The sequence below is a fragment of the Mesoplodon bidens genome (genome assembly GCF_964165515.1).
Source record: "Mesoplodon bidens genome assembly, chromosome: 1".
Lineage (NCBI taxonomy): Eukaryota > Metazoa > Chordata > Mammalia > Artiodactyla > Ziphiidae > Mesoplodon > Mesoplodon bidens.
Genome location: NC_138176.1, coordinates 90,571,122 through 90,591,715, shown reverse-complemented (window position 1 = coordinate 90,591,715; position 20,594 = coordinate 90,571,122). Strand labels below are relative to the sequence as shown.

General features: G+C 33.8%; 1 protein-coding gene across 1 annotated transcript in view; it reads right to left on the bottom strand.

The window, feature by feature from the left end:
- FAT4 (FAT atypical cadherin 4) overlaps positions 1 to 20,594 on the bottom strand; it is a 172,257-nt gene that overhangs the window by 21,469 nt on the left and 130,194 nt on the right. Inside the window, exons 9-11 of the mRNA XM_081253885.1 lie at positions 15,916 to 20,265; positions 6,564 to 6,668; positions 2,109 to 2,416 (exon numbers count right to left, since the gene is read on the bottom strand). Of these exons, the coding sequence (XP_081110011.1) occupies positions 2,109 to 2,416; positions 6,564 to 6,668; positions 15,916 to 20,265 (4,763 nt within the window). The remainder of the gene's footprint in view (positions 1 to 2,108; positions 2,417 to 6,563; positions 6,669 to 15,915; positions 20,266 to 20,594) is intronic.

The following is a 20,594-nucleotide window of genomic DNA, read 5'->3' as shown; positions in this document are numbered from 1 at the left end:
TCTTACAAAATGTACGCAATTTTAGATATAATTTATATTACTATTTGTGATAATGCTAAAAATGTGGAGATATTATCTTAACATTTTGATTTTCAGTCCAGTTAACAAAGTCACCTGAATTACTATCAAATCAGGCTTCCAATGAGTGATTTTCAATAGATTTTTTTCAATATATTACTTTTAGAATCTAAATGATCTTAATCATAATTATAGTTACTAAATTTTATTTTTGTTTCATTCTCATTTTCAAAATGTTGGGGTAATTTTATAAACACTTTATAAGTTAAATGTATTAGAAAAAAGTTATAGTTACAGATATTAACATCAAGTTCATAAGGAAATGGAAGACAATATAGAATTAAAATAATTCATAAATTTGCACTCCTTTTTCTGTTTTCTTACTTCTCATTAGATTCAAATAGCATACATCTAATAATCTAGTAGGGTTCTGAAAGCAACACAATGGATGTGGTGAATATACCTGATGAAATATCTGAACAGCTAACCTTGATCATGCTGACACAATCATTTGGTCATTTTAGGGTTAATCACTATTATCTTTTTTTCCATAATTGGAAATAGTTCTGTATTTTAAAGCTGTTTAGATCTTCTTTAATGTAATAAATTAGAGTGGAGGAGAGAAAAGCCATTGTATCTGATGCCAATTCAATGTAGATTTATAGTATTCCTGGACACAAATGGAGAATTTTATCCTTTGATAAAGACAACTTGTTATTCATATTTGTCAGAAAAAAATTAATGTTATAAGGTAGCTTCTGTCTTATAGCTTTATGAAGTTGGTAATTATAGAGGGCACAAAATTTTTGCTTTTAAAATTAATTATGGATCACAGAAAAAGCTAGCAAAAACATGGTAAAAACACTTCCAATATCATTTCTGCAAGTTGCTTACGTGTAGTACAACAATAAAAAGTATTCCCGAAGTTTAGTGGCAAAAATACTTCTCTCATATGATTCATTTCATCCATCTCAGAACTATATAATTACCATATTTTTCATATTTTTCTAGCTTGTCATAGAGCCAAGAGGTAAAATTATAATCATTTAGATCCCAGTTTCTTCATTTAAAAATATTTCAGAGTATTTATTTTGTTCTTTTGGCTAATTTTTCTTTTAATAGTCGGTTTAATACTTTAACCATTCTATTCCATTTTTAGGGTGAAATAAACATTTTAAAGAGCGATTATGGTTTTAAAAGGTCAGCATTAAAGTCGTAAAATATTTAAAAATAGTTTTTGTTACAAATTACTTTTTCTAAAATCTTTGATAGTTGTTGAAGATAGGGGGAACTATGGAGAGAGAGTTGGAATAAATAAATGAATAAATAAATAAATCCTTCCATTCTATTATTCTGTGTCAAATGTTTTCAAACATTAACAAGGAAAAGATATGACGCATTTCCCTTTATAAAGAAAAATACTTGCTTAATGAACACAAGTGCTAAATATGTACCCTGCTTGTTATGAGAGCCATATAATGAAATGGAATATAATATGGAAATCTTGTATATTACTGAGTTATAATTCTGAGAATACTTTAATAGTCAAAAACCAATACTTCGTCCTAACACAATTTCATGTCATAGACCTCACAGATGACAGTATACTGAAGTGCTGGTATAATAAGGATTATTACCTACTAGACAGAAATCTGTGCTAAGTATCATCTTTTACCAGTAATTTATTTGTAGAAAAGTTTTCACTGTTTGTTTTTAAGTCATTTCTTCAATTTGGGCAAGGATACTTAGAAAAGCAAAGGAGCCATTTTAAGTAGAGTTCTGACACGGCCTTAAAAATGTGTTCAATAAAAGAAAGTATAAAATGGGATGTTTATGCACTAGGATATTTTCTTTCCTTCGTTCCCTTTTTGTTTTTGAGATGAGTTGTTGTTTAGTCAAACAATGCTGTCATGAGCAAAAGAAGAATGTTACCCATTTGCTGCTGTAGTTCCTAACAAAATTGGATAAATAATGAGTACATATAATTGCACTCAATTTGCACCACAATTCATGCTTTAACTTTTCAAGTTTCCAGCCTGATTGACTTGATATTCAATAAAACAAGTTTTAATGTGGAATGAATATCTTACCATTCCTGCCCTCCGGGCAATCACAGTATGAAAATGTCCATCTGACACCTTCTTCATGGTGGTGAGTTTATTGGTACCACTGCCTAAGTTATAAGAGAACCTTAGTCTTTCTTCAGCAATTTCAAGGGCCAAAAACTCAGCCCGGTCCCCTGTCTGGTTGTCATAGTTGTAAAGCAATAAAGCATGACTTTTAATAGTTGCAAATTTGACATAAATATAGTTATTATTGGGGTCCAAGCTGGGAAATTCCATGTATGATAATTCCTCAAATCCATAACTGTTCAGCTCGCAGTGTTTTCCAAAGACACCTGAAAATGAGAAAATTGACAAACTGACACATCACATTCAAGTAAAGTTTTATTAAATGACTTTGATTAAAATATTTTAAATTACAATAATGTCAGGTTTTTAACAACTTTCTATTACTCTCCAAAGAATACTGTCTAAATTTATTTGAAATAGAAAAAAAAATGATGATCTCTAAAGCATATAAGAAATGATAAACTGGTGTAATTATTTTTCTTTGGCCAATATGGAAACATATCTAACTATGACTCATTTTAAAAAATTAGAATTAGTAGAATGGAGTAGGTCTGAAGAGGTTTCTTTTCTGGAAAACTTTCAAAGTGAGTTTGTCAATCTTTTTAAAGTTTAATGTGCTGTAATTTTCAACCAAGTTATTTCCTTCACAATAAACAATTCCTGAAAACAATTTTAATTCAGTTAGGGACAGTAATTTTTGTTTTGACCTAAAAAAATCAGTCCCTGTGCTTGTGGTATTTTCAAATCCCAAAATTAAGGAAAGGAATACACTGCCTTTAGTGAAGAAAATAACTGTCTTAAGTTTTTATCTCTTTCTTGTTTTATACCCTCTTTGAGTATGATTTACAGCAGCTACTTTGAAATTGCTTTCTGTTTTTCTGAAATCTAGCATTCCCACTTGTGTGTGCTGGTTCTTTTTCAAACCTGAAAAGTGAGTTTTACTGATGTTATAATTCTATGCCAAAATTCTTTTCCCACAAATATTAGTAACCTGTAGCAAATGATCAGAAAATTTACCCATGCCAACACACCATAATTCTTATTAACTTGCAAAGGTTTCATTCCTTCATTTTGTCTGTACATCTCATGTAAATGCATTAAATATAGATGCAGGGAATTGTTCTGCTAGAAGAAACCAATGTCATCATTTTAGAGAATACTTAAAACTTGTCTAATGTCATAGAACCATAGGAGACAGCGCCAAAATTTGAGGCCAGATCTACTGATTGTCTAGTTGTTTTGACTACACCACATTTCGTATCTAAATGTTCTTTAAATTAAAATGGCCTAGAATTTCCTTGTGTTATTTATCTTTCCTTTTTCTGTAAATGCTTAGATAATATTCATTATAAATGAGTAGGAAATCTATATGATTTATTTTTAATCATTTACTAAAGTTAACAAAATATAAAGAAATTATAGGAATTATATATCATATATATTATATATGGTATATGTTATATATCATAAATATATCTAACATATAGTATTTATATTTTATATAAAACTTATATTTATATGTAATAAATTTTCAAGTATATATTAAACATATATTTTATGATATATATTATTTATATATGAAGAAAGAGTAATCAAAGTTAAATAGAAAGGAAAATAAAGCATACAAATGAAACACATTATTAGAGGGAAATTTTTACTGTGTGTTCCCTCAGTTCTCTTATGATTAAATTTTAATAACTATGAAAATATATTTAAAATTTGAATATAAATATATGTAGAAAGTATATACTGGAAATATGTTCTACATTTTATTTAAATTGACACTTTACTTTCAAAAATGATAATATTTTTGTAGAATATATTATCTTTCTAAGGTTTTTTGTTATTGTTTCTAGAGAAATGTAAACTTTTGTCTCTGAAATGATTTTAAATTATTTAAAAATAATTTAATTTTTTTTGAAATTTTAATTTCAAAACTGCCATCCAAATAGAATGCCATGAAATAAATCTACATAAAGGTAAAAATAAATTATTTAAATTACTTTAATAAGAAGTTTTTGTGGGTGTATATGAAGTTATACATATATATAATGTTATAGCTGTATAGGTTCTTCTTTATAAAGTCTTAAACACTTTATGTTTTTTATTAAACATAAGCTAAAAAAAATTTAAAAATTAAAAAAAAAATTAGTCCAAAACAGCAAATCGTTCACTGATGAGAAGGGAAATGGTGTAAAGGTTTTTCCAACTTCAAAATTATAGTTAAGATGTTCTGTTACAGGATGCATGTGTAACTATCTCCAGCTATTTGCCTGAGGCATTCCATCTGCCATTTTTTGTATGTTTCACCCACATTCAATTTGTAGAGGACAATACTTTTTCCTTTTAATTCTATCTCTCTTTTCTCAAATGTGTATTTTTTCAAGGTTTTTTGTTCTGTTTTGTTTTCTTTTTAAGGCTTCTGTTCCCAACTAACAATGTCTAAGTTTAAATAATGTTTTTTTGCCTTTGCCACTGGAAAGAATAGGGGGGTAAATGCACTCCACTGGCTACATGTGATCTGTCTCTATTTTAATTTATGTTATTATGCTAGTCCCCTACCCCTGAGGACCTCTGGTATGGTGAAGAGAAGGTTTATTTGGACACCAAAACACTTCCACTCAACAGGCAATCACTGTTGTATCAGCTACAATGCTGTAACTATTTACTCTTATTTGTTATCAACTATCTATCTTAAATCCTCATATGTACAAATGGAATGCAAAAGAATCTCTAAAAATGTAAAAACTTTTGGTTCAGTCACCTTGAAAATAAGTTTTCCACTTTCTACTCCAATTCCCTTATCTTTCCTTCTAAAACACAAGTTAAAACCATGAAACTTGATTGTGGTTATCGGTCGAAAGCTGCACTCTTTATTTTATTTAAAATGGATAACCAAGGACCTACTGTATAGCACAGGGAACTCTGCTCAATATTATGTACGAACCTAAATTGGAAAGGAATTTGAAAAAAGAGTAGATACATGTATATGTATAACTGAATCACTTTGCTGTACAACTGAAACTAACACCACATTGTTGATCAACTATACTCCAATATAAAATAAAAAGTTAAAAAAAAACAGAGATAATTGAAAGAAAGACATTTTAGGAGATCTAACATTGTGGTTATTTCGACCTTGATCTACCTTTTACTGCTTCAAGGGTATTGCTGGTGAGAATCTGAAGAAGTTTTAAAAAAGAGAGGTACTGTGAATATCATCATGGACTGAAAATAAAATTGTGTTTTAGTCAATATATCATTTTGAGGTTGTTTTGTTTTGTTTTCACTGTTTGACTGTAGACAAAGCCCTCAATTTCTGGGCCTCAGAACCATTGCTAAAATACAAGGCTCACAATTAGATATTTTTATATTCTATTTTTCTTTATCATTCTTTTGATATTGTGCTTTAGAAAAACAAAACTAGATAGTCATAGAATTACTTGAAAATGAATTAATGTTAAATTTACTGGTTACTAGAAACCTGAAATTCTTTTTAAGTTCTATTCTCTACTATACATTGAGATTCATTTTTTAGGTCCATGTAGCACTGTAATAAATATATTCAAGGAAAGACTAGAAAAAATCCTTCTCCTCTCTTGCTTATGGAGAAAGACAGAGTCTCTAAATACTGCAGGGCCTCTGGAGAAGAATACTATATTGTGGAGTAAAGCAGCTTTTAAATAAATGGAATAATCACAAACCTATGAAACAAACCAAGTTAAAATAAAAGCTTCCTGCAAAGCTGTTCTCATAGTTCTTGGCTGTCCCAGTGTAGGGTAACATTTGGGTGAGACCTGGAAGGAATCTTTTAATTCATTCCACTATGATGAATAAATATGCATGCATATGAAAAAATTATTTTAACAATTTTCTTCCTTAACAGAACATATCATTCTGAATTTTGATTAGTTACACGACACTATCTACAAAGCCTATATAAAAACTGCATGTCAATTTACCAAATCGTTCTAACTGAAGTGAAGTGGTTGAATTAATGCAAAAAACAAAAATAAAGAAACAAAAGCAAAACAAAACAAAAACGTTTTGACTAGTCTTAAAGATTTCAGTAGAAAGTGATGTCAAATAGTTCTTAAAGGTTTTTCATTTGATAGGTTCTAGGCTAAAAAGAAGGCATACACAAGTTTTTGAGAGGAAATGTCCTCAGGAGACAACATCAAATTTAATTATCTTTGGTTGATTATTTTCTACTAATGATCAAAACAATATATTCAATGGAATTTCCATAATTAACTTAGAAAATATTAAACCTTTGAGATTTTATTTTGCTAAAACCTCCTGTGTAAAACGACTAACATTTTCTTAGTCACTCCAAGACACGATAAAACAAAATTGCTAAACTGTGCACCAAAATAGATTGATATTTTATATCAACCACTAAGATTTACTCACCAAACGGACAATGGCAGTAGTATGACTCCACACCACTTTGGCAGGAACCACCATTAAAGCAGGGGTTGCATTCACAGTAGTTGACTGGAGATTCACAGATTTTCCCTGAAAAGCATCAAACTCATTAAAAAAATCCTTACATAAATATATTAACACCATTACTACATGACCATATGTAATAGTCTATCCTGAGAGAGCCTATCTTTGGAAAAAAGAAATACAAGAACATTTTACTTGACATGAGGACATAGGAATATTATATCTGAGTTCAAAGTCTTATTCAGTTGTCCTATTGTAAATATGTGCATTATAATATTTAGGAAGTAATTTACATAATCATCTTGGAAGGAACTACTGTTTTCAGGGAAATCACAAATGGTGAACATATTTAAATATTTTCACTGAATTTATTTTCTTTTGTCGATGTCAAATTTTTCATGTATTATAACTGGAAAGTTGAAACTTCTGCAGTATAATTTTCACCTTCGAGATATCCTTAACTCAGATTCTCAAAGGCAATAACAAATCTCATTAACTTATTTGCCAAATTACAATCCTTTCACTCTCAAGAAATATTCCTTATCTTAGATTTACCTGTTGTAGAGTAAGAAATAAAACGACACGTCAAATACATTTTCAAATATTTATGAAAATTTATTCTTGACTATAGATTATGTATGCTCTGTCTTTCTTCTAAACCAATAATACCTAGCAAGCATATATTTCAGTGTATAAAGACTTCTCATACATCATCTTGTTAATTGAATCTGTTAATATTGACTGAGTGCCTATTATGGACCAGGCATGCTAGAAGATGAAGGTCTGACAGTTAAAAAGCAGACAAGTGTCTTTATATGGTGTCTTCACTTTAGTGGGGGAAACTGATCCACACAACAGGAAACATATTTCACAGATGGTGGAGAAGAAGCCTTTGGAGGGTAATCTCTTGCCAAAGAAATTATAAAACTATCTATTATAACTATTATCGTTGTGATGCTGTGTGGTTTCTTATGCAAATGTAAATTTGTTCTGATATCACTGTTCTATAATAAATATTGTAATAATTTAACATATTTGTTAGAATAGTTTTTAGTTTTCTAATTTGAGGAAATCATGATATTTCTTAATTTCCTAAGAAATTAAGACATTTCTTAGAGTTCTTAATTTCCATTCATTGACAGGAAGGAGAGTTTATTTCTGTAAAGCTATCACCTACTTCCCAGCATGACTGCACTAATGCCTTTATTCAATGTCTCATGAAAGTGTGTAAGTTTTATATGCACAACTAGACCACGTTGTGCATAGATAATCCATTTCGTCATAATAACTATGCTTGAAACACAGTAAAAGTTTTTGTTTAATTTATTTCTGCTTTTGTGGCTTGATTTTGTAGCCACACTTGCTGGTTTGTTTGAAATTATAAGTGTGAGTCAGATCTCATGACACTGCTAACGGTCATAAACACAAAATTTTTTCCTTTATAAATAAAATTGGGAATCTCCTTACAAGGCAAAACAGTACAATTTCAGAATACCTTTCTATTCTAAGAGGAAATAATGAAAATAAACAAGTTAACAATCTAGAAGCACAGAAATTAAGTTTTAAGTACTTTAGCAATGAGTCATACTAGAGAAACAGGCAGGACAAATTTATTCTAAGCCCATACAAACTATCACACCAGAGAGATGCTGTGCCATGGGAGAACTCTCTTCTCTGGGTGTTTTCTAACTGGATTTGTGACAGATTGTTCTAGAGAAGTGTACTTTTTTCCCCTTAATACAATACTGATATTGCTCAATAGAGAATGAAATAAGACCTATTGACTATACTATTGATTATTTACCTAGTATCAGGAAAGTCACATCCCAGTCCTTCCATTTTTTCCACTGTATGATTATGCATAATTTTCACATGTGCCGTTGTACTAAGTAAGGTTTTATTTTCTTCTTTTCCTTTCTTTTTTTGAAAATTTCTTTTAGAGTTGTGTTAAAAGTAGCATGTATTAAGAATATAGACTAATATTCTTTACAGGTATGGTCAGTATAACCTTCATGTTGTGAACACATATACATAGGTTACAAAATCACAAACTTCACTTCTTGAAGACTGGAAATGGGGAACAAAGGCTAATCAGTTTAGCGGGTGTGGTCATGTACACTTACTCAAGTATTTGAACCTATGTGTTCTCCAAGAACAATGTATGACTATAAAAACCCAAATCATTGATCCTGTAAATCTCAACTCTCTACTTTTTTGAATCTTGTTGGAAAAGACCACCTTGAATCTTGGTTTCTACAGGAATAACAGCAAAGAAATTTAGGGTTTTTAAAAAATAATTACATAAAATGGTTATTTTATATACCCCTTACAAAATAAGATTTTAACACAGACATCTGAATTTAATTCAAATACAAACTATGAGCTATTTCAGTTAGTCCAAAGCAAGAGGTGGAAAGAAACCCCAAAATAAATACGGCTTACTCATGTGTTAAAACATACAGTGACTACATAAATAGAAGCAGCTACAAACTAAGAAAATATTAGTTTGAAAATGAACTTCTTTTAAGGAGAAAGAAAATTCTATCTTTCATTTGACATTTTATTTTAAGCCAGAGTTTTCTCTTCATATTTGTCAAAACTTTAAGAAATGAATTTTCTAGGTGTTATGCAAATGAACTTTTTGTTGAGTTTGGGTAAAATAGTATTATTTGTTGTTGTTAGAGTATGTAAATTATTTACCATTCAAAACTTTAGTTTGAGTACTCCATTTATTTAGTAATATTTTTACTTTACAGTTAGTAAATTTCAAAGAGGTTGCCATACTAGATTCCAAGATACAGTTTGAAAACTCAATGTTGCAATTTAAGTTATTATTAAAAGAACATTTTTTCTTACATGTGAGAGAAAGAGGTCATAATTTTACTTAGAAACAAAAAGGCTTTAAATGCGTATTTCTAGGGTTTGGAAAGTTTATGCTCTATTACCCACTTAGAAGTCAGCAACAAATCCTGTATTGTTCTGCACACATCTATGTTAATAGCATAATGATTATCAGAGAATGCAGCAGTTTGAATTACTCTAACATGCTTCTGGTACAAACAATCTGATGTGTTGGAGCACCGCAAAACAAAATTTTGCATCATTAACTTAATTAATGCTGCAAGTCAATTAACAATATTTGTCAGTGCCTTGAGGCTTGGAAATATGCTGATAGGGCTTGCACAGAGAAAGGCATTTATGTCTCCTGAACTCAAGGAGCCTTTTTCTATTAAGATTTGTTAACTGTCAGAACAGCTGTTTAGAGGAATAAAGTGATCTCATTGCTTTCACATTCATCAGTTAATGGTGTTGATATACATTATTTATTATAGATAGAAGGAGATATGCTTTCGGAAGTGTAAGCTCCTAGCACATGGAGAATGGGAATTGGTGAAGATGCAAGTGAAGGCATAATAGGAGGCCAAGGTAAATCCAGACTTTTCAAGATTACAGTTTAAATTTACAGGAGAAATTTAGCATGTGTCTTCATGTTCTGGGGCAGAAGGTGTGATGAAGTGTTGAACATAAATCGAATCTGATGTGATTATCTATGATCTTTTCAAGAAGGATGTATATTCAAGTTTCACTCATTTCAATAACACATTTTAATGTTAAGTTAGGTATAATTGTGCTAAATTTATTCTTGCCTGTTAAATTCAGCCATCCTATGGGGATATGATGATTTCTGATATCCCATAGTCTGTGTAGGCTTCAATTTAATAGCTTAGATCATATATATGTTAGATCACCACAAGTAATACTTTTGCATCTCTTGTGTTTATACACAGAGGACAAGGAAGACCATGTGGAATTAACAAAGTTCATTTCATATCTAAATTGATTATTTCATTAGCAAATATAATTCCATAATACATATACACTACATATTCTGAATGTTTATGCTTATAGGCTTTTTTATTGTTTTAATAGAAATTAGCTGTTTTTTGCATGTTATGTAAATGAAAGGTACTATGAAGATAGCTCATCTAAATATCCTGATCAATTAGCATTATGGTTTTTCACATGGAAACAAAGCAAAAGTATTATGCTTAAATGAGGGTCACTAGTAATAATAATAAAAAAAAAAACGGTCTTACCTTCGTATTTTAAAACACACACAAATACGAGCTCAACGAGACTACAAATGATTATATATAATGATACACATAATATCTACAATAGCTTACAAATACACGCTTATTTTCCACAGAAATAAGAAGGTTTTAAGCTACTAGAACCTGTTATTAATGCTTTAATGAATTAATGTATCATTTGAGGCAAACTGTGTAATTTCACTCTTGGAAATAAAATGTGTTTATATTCTTTGGTTTCCTGATCACATGATCATTGACAACATTAATATATGACTGCTGTGATTTTAAAAGAATGACTCTTAGTTACAACTCCCATCTTCGTGAAAGCAAATGTTTGCCAAGTTTCTTGGTAAAATTACTATGCACAACCTGTAAATAACTTTACGGGCTTTTTTATACTGTCAAGTGACATAAAAGTGATGAATGGACAAATCTCATCCTCCCCTGAAATACTGGGACTTACTAGAGAGCACAGGAAAACTTCTCCTTGTGGGACTACACTCCTGGCGTTACTACAAATACCACACCTAAAATGCATCCAGATGTGTGAGAGTGAACAGGAAAGGTTAAAGGTGCTATGAACTAATTCTGTTATGAGAGACCAGGATTTAGAAATAAGTTCCATATACATGCTGCCCTTTATAACACCATTCATTACTATGAAGGATTTAATGCAGGGTGTACTGCAAACAGAAAACCTGGGAGCAGAAAGACAAATGCTGTGTGGTTACTGACTATAATTGTGCTTTCTAATTAGTGTTCTATTAAATGCAAGAAATTTTCATTTGTATAGGAAAAGAAATATTAGATTTGTAGTTATTAGGCTGGTGTTTTCCTCCAGGTTTCCCTGAACTTCTGAGGCATGAATAATATGGAAGATGTTTTCTTTCAATTTACTGGGGCATATTGACAGTTGATGCAATTTCTTATAGTATTAAACTTTGTGAAAATCTAGACATTAATTTTTCACATGTTCTAGACTATATTAAAATTTATTCATCTTTTCTAATATACTCTACATATAGCTAATCAAAGCTTTATTTAGTGCTATTAATATAAAATTAAATTATAGGAAAATGTTCTTAACAGTGAAACATGAAGTGATTATAACAGAAAATGAAGTCTCAGTATTTTTTTTCTCAATTTCTTTTTCGTGCTTTTTCTAGTAACTAAGAAAAACCCACCCAAAATATAAGTTATACAAACAAATTAGTTTTCTCTAAAGTCATTAAATAAAAAATATTCTTATTCCATATCTATTATGTGACCCTATAGCCACAAACTTGAAAATAAACTTAAAAAAATAAATATATCAGGAATATGGTAGCAATATGATAATAACTATACCTCTTCATATCTTTTTGTTGTAATCATTCCATAATTTTCATTTTTCTACTTGCATCCTTACAGGATGTTCTCCACAAAGATTCCCTGTTGAGCTAATATTTAACCACTCTCTGTGGGGTGTTCTTAGGATAAAGTCTCTCAACTTGCATCAATTCATAAACACTCTTCTAATCTGTAGCACAATCTCTAGCTTCACATGAAATATTCAGTAGTGTGTGTGTGTGTGTGTGTGTGTGTGTGATGGGGGGGCAGCAGCTGAGAATTATTTTAATCAGAAAATTTATAAACTCTCACAGCTCCAATTTGCAATGCCACCGACTTTAAAAATCACTGAAAAAAAAACTGCAGTGAAAGTCCACAATAGTAAATAGAGTATACAATATACGTGCTTTGAAATAATTGTGATGATCCAAAAAAATCTGAATACAATACATATAGACTTTGAAGAAGGCTTCACTAAGGCACTAATACTTAATGTTAACAGAAGTAAAATCTAGCCAGAATGAATAGTTAAAAATTCATTCTGTGAGGCACAGTTGTGCTTAAGTATGAATTTTGTCTTATGACTTATTAGCTCTGATTGGTTCTTTAAGATGTTTTGGTGCATTAGTTCCACCTTTCTGAGTCAGGTTACCTGGTAAAGACTAGCTGGAAAAAAGTAACTCAAAATGATACTTGAGAGATTACCTTTCCAAAGAACATTATACATTTACAGACATTTAAACAATACATTCCTAATTTAGTGTGTGGGTTAACAATTTGTCAGCCTGGTTTTTCATATACTGTTTTCTGCAAAACAAAACAAAGAAATAAAACTATCAGACTTTAATTATCTGCTAGTTTTACTGGATGGACTTTACATATAGAATTTGGAAAAATAGAATAACATTAATTTAAAAATGTAAGATTTATATGAAGCATTCAATTATATGTTTGTTTATATCATTCCTGATCAATTGGATTATCTCCAATTATGCAAACAGGGACTAAAGTGAGCTCTGAGGAGGGATCGCATGTAAAATTAATACATTACTTCAAATGATGTCCCTTAGAGAAAGAGGTTATGATCTCGTTTTTGGCAGCTCTGGGCCTAGAGTCACCAGAGTGTAGGCTCAGCTTCCTACAACATAAAATAGGAGCAATAGGAGGATCTTTCTATGTCAGATATTCTCTGTTGATGCCCAGCTCCGTTCCATCCTTCTGTATTGCAGGGACTGGAAGTTGGAAAACTATCAATTTTCCAGACTCCCTTCCAGCAGGACTCAGGTTTAGCTTCTGCCAGTGGGTGAGAGTTGAATGATATCTGAAAGGTGAAAGCAGAGCAGGGACTGTTCTCCTGGGAATCACTCACTGCAGCACTGCAGTGATGATCAGTAGTGGTTTCTGGAAATACCCGCAATGTCTTTATTGCTGAGGTTATGGGTGAATTTTCCTGACTTCACTCTTATCCAGTTTGAGGATTCCAATGCCTATCTCATAGGCTTTTTGTGTGGTTTAAGTAGAATAATGGAAAAAAAAATTCTTAGAAGATATCACAGGCCCACTAGCAATACTCTCTAGCAAGTGCAGATCAAAGTGTGATGAGACGTGACAGCCATATAAAGAGCAGAGTCTCCGGAGTAAAGCTTTTAGTCAAAACTCAGATCACTTTCTGTGCCCTGCTGGAGGCAAGTTATTTCATCTCCAATCCCTCTAAGATCCAAATTGTTTTGTTTTTAAATGGGAATGATAAAAATATTCATTTAATAGAGTTATGAGAAGAGCTGAATAAATAACTAAGTGAATACCAATGTCTGTGATGCAAGCAGCTTTAAGTAGTGTTTTAAGTAGTCACTTGATGTTATTAAAATTTCATGGTGAAAGAAGAGTATGCTTAAAAGTTTCAGCAACTACATTTAGAAAAGGATGTGGTGTGTGTTTAAATAAACTTAAACAAATAAAGAAACAAACTACAGAGAAGTGAAGTGAAGGGGATAGTTCTGGGTCCCTTCATGCAGTAAGTAACATTTAGGCTGAGATCAGCATAGGGTGCCTTGCTAACCCACTTTCCCTCCTCCCCATCTACTACCCAATGCAGTCACACTTTCTTCATTCCAGAACTAAGAGTAAACTCACTCTAAGTGTGAATCAGTGTATTATACTAAAATGGGACAAATAAATAATCTTTATTGTTGAATGCCCAATAGAGGAAGTAACGGGTTGGGGTTTGGTGGGGGGAGAAGGGTGGGAAAGAGTGAGGAAGGTTTTCTAGAAACTGTGAACTCATAACATGTATGTAAGCCTGTTATTCATGATCCTAGAAGTACAACTCTGGTAAGACTCACACTTACCTTCTGCCACTGAGGTTTGTCTTTATAGAAATCCTATGGCATACCTCTACATCTACCATTATACTAACACTACTACTAACGCTACTAATCAGCATTCCTACTTATTGAAAGCTGGGCTGTGCACTAGGTGTTTTTAAAACATTATTTTTACTCATTACAACAACCCTAAAAGATAAGTAAGTATGATTATTTCCATTTTACAGATGGGGGGTTTGAAGGTCAGCAAGCTAAGGTGACTTCCCAAAAGCTATAGATAAATCAAGTTCTGTCAAATCCCTTGATTCTTTCATTCATATGTTTGCTGCCCCTTTTTTCTTTACATTTCAAGGACATTATTTTGTTAAAAGGCAAAGCTTATGAGATCTGCTTTGGCTTATTCAAACTTGCTTTATATCATCATCAAGCTATTCAATTCTCCAAATATAAAACTATAAGAATACACGATGGGCATCATTTTAAAATATGATATCCAAATACATTTTCTGAAAAACTTATTTTAAAATAGTATTCCACAAAACATCTACCAAATTTTTAAAAATATATCCTTGTTCTACTCATTTCACTGTACTTTAACTTGTGTTCATAAACACTACAGGGCAACCCAATGTAATATATATGCTCTAAAAATGTATACTGTGCAAATTACAGCAGAGAAATTTGTTTCTCCTCAAACTTATCAACAGCATAAATTTATACACATTTGAAGGTGCACTAACTACAGATCAGCTAATAAATAAATAGATGATAGATAGATAGGGATAGAAACAGAGATATATTTATAAACATACATCATGTCCTATTAGGATTCCAAAGCCTAGTCAAACAAATTTGCTCAATGTGTTTAACTCTGTTTCTAAAATGTCAAGGTACATTGTGGCTCAGTTACCTTACAAATCAGCCTATGATGTTTTCTAACCAACTACTACAAATAACAAGGCATTTTAATCTCAATCTAAATCACAGTTCTTGCTTCATTCTCCTCACAGTGTGGGTCAAATTTCAATAATCCTGACAATAATTATGATAAAAAATCATAAAAATGATCATGATAAAATGAAGGAACCAAGAACAATAGTTGATAACTGTATTTAGGACATAAAATAGTCCAGGTCTTGTACTTTAAATACAGCATGTCCTTTAACTTTAGAACATTTTTTGAAGATAAGATGCTCTTTTTGCTCTTGTACAAGACAAGAACTTAACCTCTGGAATGAACTGTGCAAGCTCACATCCCGACTCTACAACAAATCAACTGAGTCACCTTAGAAAATCAACTTAACTTCTCTCTAAATCATCTTCCTCCTCTGTAAAACCTGGAAAAGCATTATCCCTACCTCATAGGTTTCTTGTGAGAAGTAAGTGAAATAACTACAGATAAAGTGCTTAGAACAGTGTCTGGCCAATAGTAAATGCTTAAAGCATTTGCTGTGATTCTGCTTATTCTTTAGGGAAAATCATTTGAAAATGACAAAGTTCATGACTTTCTATTATACTTGATATGGCTAAAGTCTTGGTGGAAAAAAAAGCCAAACATTGTCATACCTGTGTATCCAGTTTTGCAAACACAGTTGAAGCCTCCTGGAAAGTTCTGGCAGATGGCACTGTTCTTGCAGGGACTAGGCAGGCACTCATTGATATCTCTCTCACAGGCCCTGCCAGTGAAGCCATCTGGGCAGCTGCATGAAAATCCTCCCACTAAATTGTGACAGGTCCCACCATTGTGGCAAGGGGATGGAAGGCATTCGTCTATGTCTATCTCACACCAGCTGCCAGTATAGCCTGGCAGACACTTGCATAAGAAAGGTTGTAAAGGTTCATTTGCCACGATGATGACTGGAAGGCTCTCGTAGCTCTTTAATTCGAAGCTCACGGCCAGTCTCCTTACACAGCTCCCTCCGTTTTGACATGGGCCAGGAGCACATGTGTCGTGATCCACAGATTCTACCTTCACTCCACTCTGCCGGAAGAGGATCTCTTTGATGCTTTCGAAGAAGGTGGCTACACCACTGGGATTCACATACTGATTATGGTTTCGCTTCACAGCTGCCAAAAGAAATGTTCTATTGTTCCCTTCATAGGCCGCATACAGTTGCACAGCGGTCCCGAGGCCAGTCAGCTGTGAACTGGCAATGCGTAAGAAATGAAGGTAGTGGTTCGTCAAGAAGTCCTTTACACTTGGTACACTGAGACGCAGTAGGATGCTGTTATCCACTGTCATGTTGGAAAATCCAGTGAAGAAAACTCGGATATTGCTCGTGACCGTGCTGTGGACGCCATCATTGCTGAGGACAGTCAGATCAAACGTGCCATCTGTGGACCTTGGCTGGGAACTCAGATTGCAAGTGCCCCTTGGAATACTGAAGAGGCTCGTAACTCCCGAAGTCAGGGAGCAGTGGAAGGTGTCTAACACATCTGGATCCTGTGGCTTCACGGAGCCTAAAATCCCACCAGGAAACAAGTTGCCATAATAGTTAACAAATATCTCCACCGTCCGCGACTGTGAAGGGTTGTCATTTTGGTCTATCACTGTGATATGCACAGTTCCTGTGGAAGACATCTGAGGAACACCGGAGTCCCTAGTGACCACAGAAAGATAGAAGTCTGCAATTTGCTCTCTGTCAATCTCTCTAGTTGTGCTCAGAACTCCAGCAGTGTTCAGACTAAAATAGCTGGTGGCAGGACCCGTGCTCAGCAAATAATAGGTAAAGGGACCTTGATTTGGAGAGAGGTCAGGATCCGTGGACTGAAGGGTCATCACCAGAGTTCCTGGACGTTTGTTTTCCATAACTTCTCCCTCACTGATGGTCAGCATAGGCCCATTATCATTTATATCTTCCAGGGTGACTAATAAGGAGGCACTTCCTGTAGCTGAGGGGGTCCCTGAATCCACAGCTAAAACCGTGAGATTATAGATGGGTAGGGTTTCTCGATCTAATTCTGCAGTAACGGTGATCTGTCCTGTCTGTGGATTAATGGAAAAGGCACCATTTTCATTCCCTGATCCAATAAAATAGGAAAACCTACTCCAGCTGGGAACAGAGTCTGAGTCGAAGGCACTGACAAAGGTCACATGAGTTCCCATTGGGACCCCTTCACTGATCTGAACGCTGTAGATGTTTAGACTAAAAACGGGTGGGTCATTGGCATCAAGCACAGTGACATTTACAGTGACCTCATCGATGTCTGCACCCCTAATGCTGCCAAAATTCTTGGCCAGTACCTTCAAAGATACCCTTTCTTCTTTTTCTCTATCAAGAAGTCCAGAAACATAAATCTGTCCAGTCTTCCTGTTGATCTGGAAACCCTTCTTTCTACTGTTACCAAATATCAAATAATGCACTTCCCCATCAGTGCCCAAATCACGGTCACTGGCAAACACTTCTCCAACGATAGTACCTTTAGGAGCTGCTTCTGAGATTTCAAAATAGTAAAGTTTGGAAACAAAACGAGGCACATATTCATTTGTCCCTTTTAACTGTATATTAACAGTGGCAAAACTGCACCTTTCTTCATCGGGGACATTGAAAGCTTTCACAGTAAGGTGGTAGCTCTGCTTGGTTTCAAAATCCAAGAAACCTTGAGTGGTGATGACTCCTGTGTTGGGGTCAATGACAAAGAGGTCACTGTCAGATGACTGTATAGTATATGCAATCACAGCATTGGTTCCAGAGTCGGCATCCGTTGCATTTAGGTGGATAACTGTCGTCCCACTGGGGGCATTTTCCAAAACAGTGGGGAAATATTCATCAGGGAGGAACACTGGAGAATTGTCATTCACATCAATCACCTCTACAGTCACACTGCAGTAACCAGTCCTTGCAACCCAGCCTCCATCTGTAGCACTAATAGTCATTTCATGTTTCTGGCATAGCTCATAATCAAGAGCTTTGGCTAGTGTTAATACACCTGTGGAGGAATTGATTGCAAAAATGCCTTCTTCATTTCCTGAGGAAATACTGTACTTAATCAAGCCATTCATAGCCGTGTCTCTATCTCTTGCAGAAATCGTTCTGACAATGGCCCCAATACTATGGCTTTCAGGGATGGTTGCACTCATGTGGCTTTGAGAGAATTCAGGTGTATGGTAGTTTTCCTCAGTGACAATTATTTGAACAGTTGCTTGGGATGAAAGTGGAGGGTTTCCCTTATCCTTCGCGGTGACAGTGATCAAAAAGTTTTGATTCAAGTCAGATATCAGGGGAGCTGCTACTGAAATCCACCCTGTATTATTGTCTAACTTAAATTTTCCCAAATGATTTTCATTCGAAATGAAATACTCCACTTCAGAATTCAATCCAAAATCTTTCTCATCTACTGCAGTAATTTTGATTAACTTTGTACCAATTTTAACATGTTTGGTGACTGGAGTAAAATATGCAGTTTTAAGAAATTGTGGTGCATTGTCATTACTGTCCACCGTGTTGATTGTAACTGTTGTCTCACTAAGTAATGCAGGATTACCTCGATCTGAAGATGTCACTATAAAACTATGTCTGTTGATGTTCACGTTACTGAAGCCACTGATGTTCTGGTATATTAAGACCTGTTTATTGAAAATCTCTCCTGTGGTGGCATTAATCCTGAAGTACTCCGACTGAGATTTTATAAAATAAAACACTTGTCCATTTGATCCCTCATCAGGGTCTGTTGCAGATACCTGAGTCACTCTGGAGCCAATTTCAGTAAGTTCAGGAAAATCTAAGTAATAGGATGGTCTGCTAAATCTTGGAGCATTGTCATTGACATCTGTCACAAATATTGTGACATCTGTACTTACAGTCCACCCAGAATCGTGGGCAGAAACTCGGATTCTGTAATGGTCTGTGTCTTCTCTATTTAAAGGTCTACTAATTACAATATCCCCAGTGCTGGGATTAATCGTAAACGGAAGACTTGTGTCCATTATAGAATATCTACTAATTGCATTTACACCAATATCTTCATCAGAAGTTGTGACACGTGTAACTGTGTACCCTAATGGGGAATTTTCAGGAACATGGGCACTGAATATTTGTGAAAACCTAGGGGCATTATCATTTTCATCTAAAATGTTAATGATGACTTTTACTGAGGTGCTCTGAGAAGGGGAGCCTTTGTCTGAAGACTTTATGGTGAGCACATACTGAGATATTTTTTCCCGGTCTAAAGGTCGAATGCTACTAATTTCACCAGTAGCATGATTAATACTGAAACTATGTTCTCTGTTGCCATTAACAATTTCATAGTCTAACTGTCCATTGAGTCCACTATCCTTGTCCACTGCAGAAACAGTAAGTATTTTTCGAGGAGAAAGGTTTTCCAATATTTCAGATACAAATGGATCTTCCTTAAAAACTGGGGAATTATCATTGACATCTAATACTGTTATGTCAAGTTTCTCATAAGAGGAGAAAGGAGGGAAACCTCCATCTCTGGCTTCTATCCATACAACATATTTTTGTATCTTCTCAAAATCCAGAGGTTGACTAATGGACACCTGCCCTGATAACTGATCAGTCTGAAATGTGTTGCCAAGATTCCCACTTGCAATATAATAGGACAGAGGTTCTCCTCTCAAGGAGGACCCTGTTATGGTAGTGACAAGAGTGCCTACTGGTTGGTTTTCAGGAAACACGAAAGTTTGTTCTTTGGCTCTGACTTTAGGGAAATCTGCTTTGTTCACAAATCGAACAGTCACTGTTGTAGAATCTGTCTTTGGAAATGAGCCACCATCTTTTACATGCACAGAAAATGTCACTTCTGAAGTGCCATTTAGTGGTCTGGCTGCCATAATAGCTCCTCTCAGTGGGTCAATGTGAAATTTTTCAGAGTTTCTACCCGAAAGAGAATAATGTAGTTCAGAATTGGGTCCAAAGTCAGCATCTGTGACAGTAACCGCAAAGACGAAGGAACCTATAAAAGAGGGAGTGTGCAGTTATAATCTCATGGAACCCCAATAAAACATTTGATAGTAAGTTTAAACACTATATTAAAACTATATATAAAACACTATATTGCTACCTGACATAACTTTATTTCCCCATGATTACTAGGGGAGAACAGTACCTCTTATATTGTCTCCAAAGTTCCCCAGTCAAATCTAACAATAGTCTTCAGGAACTGACCTGCCATTATCTACCTAAAACCCATACAGTCTACTGAATTTAATAATTTTCAGTATGCCTTTGCGAGAAGCACAGGGAAGGGCAATGGCTAATCCTTCCGAATTATAGTTCCTAGGA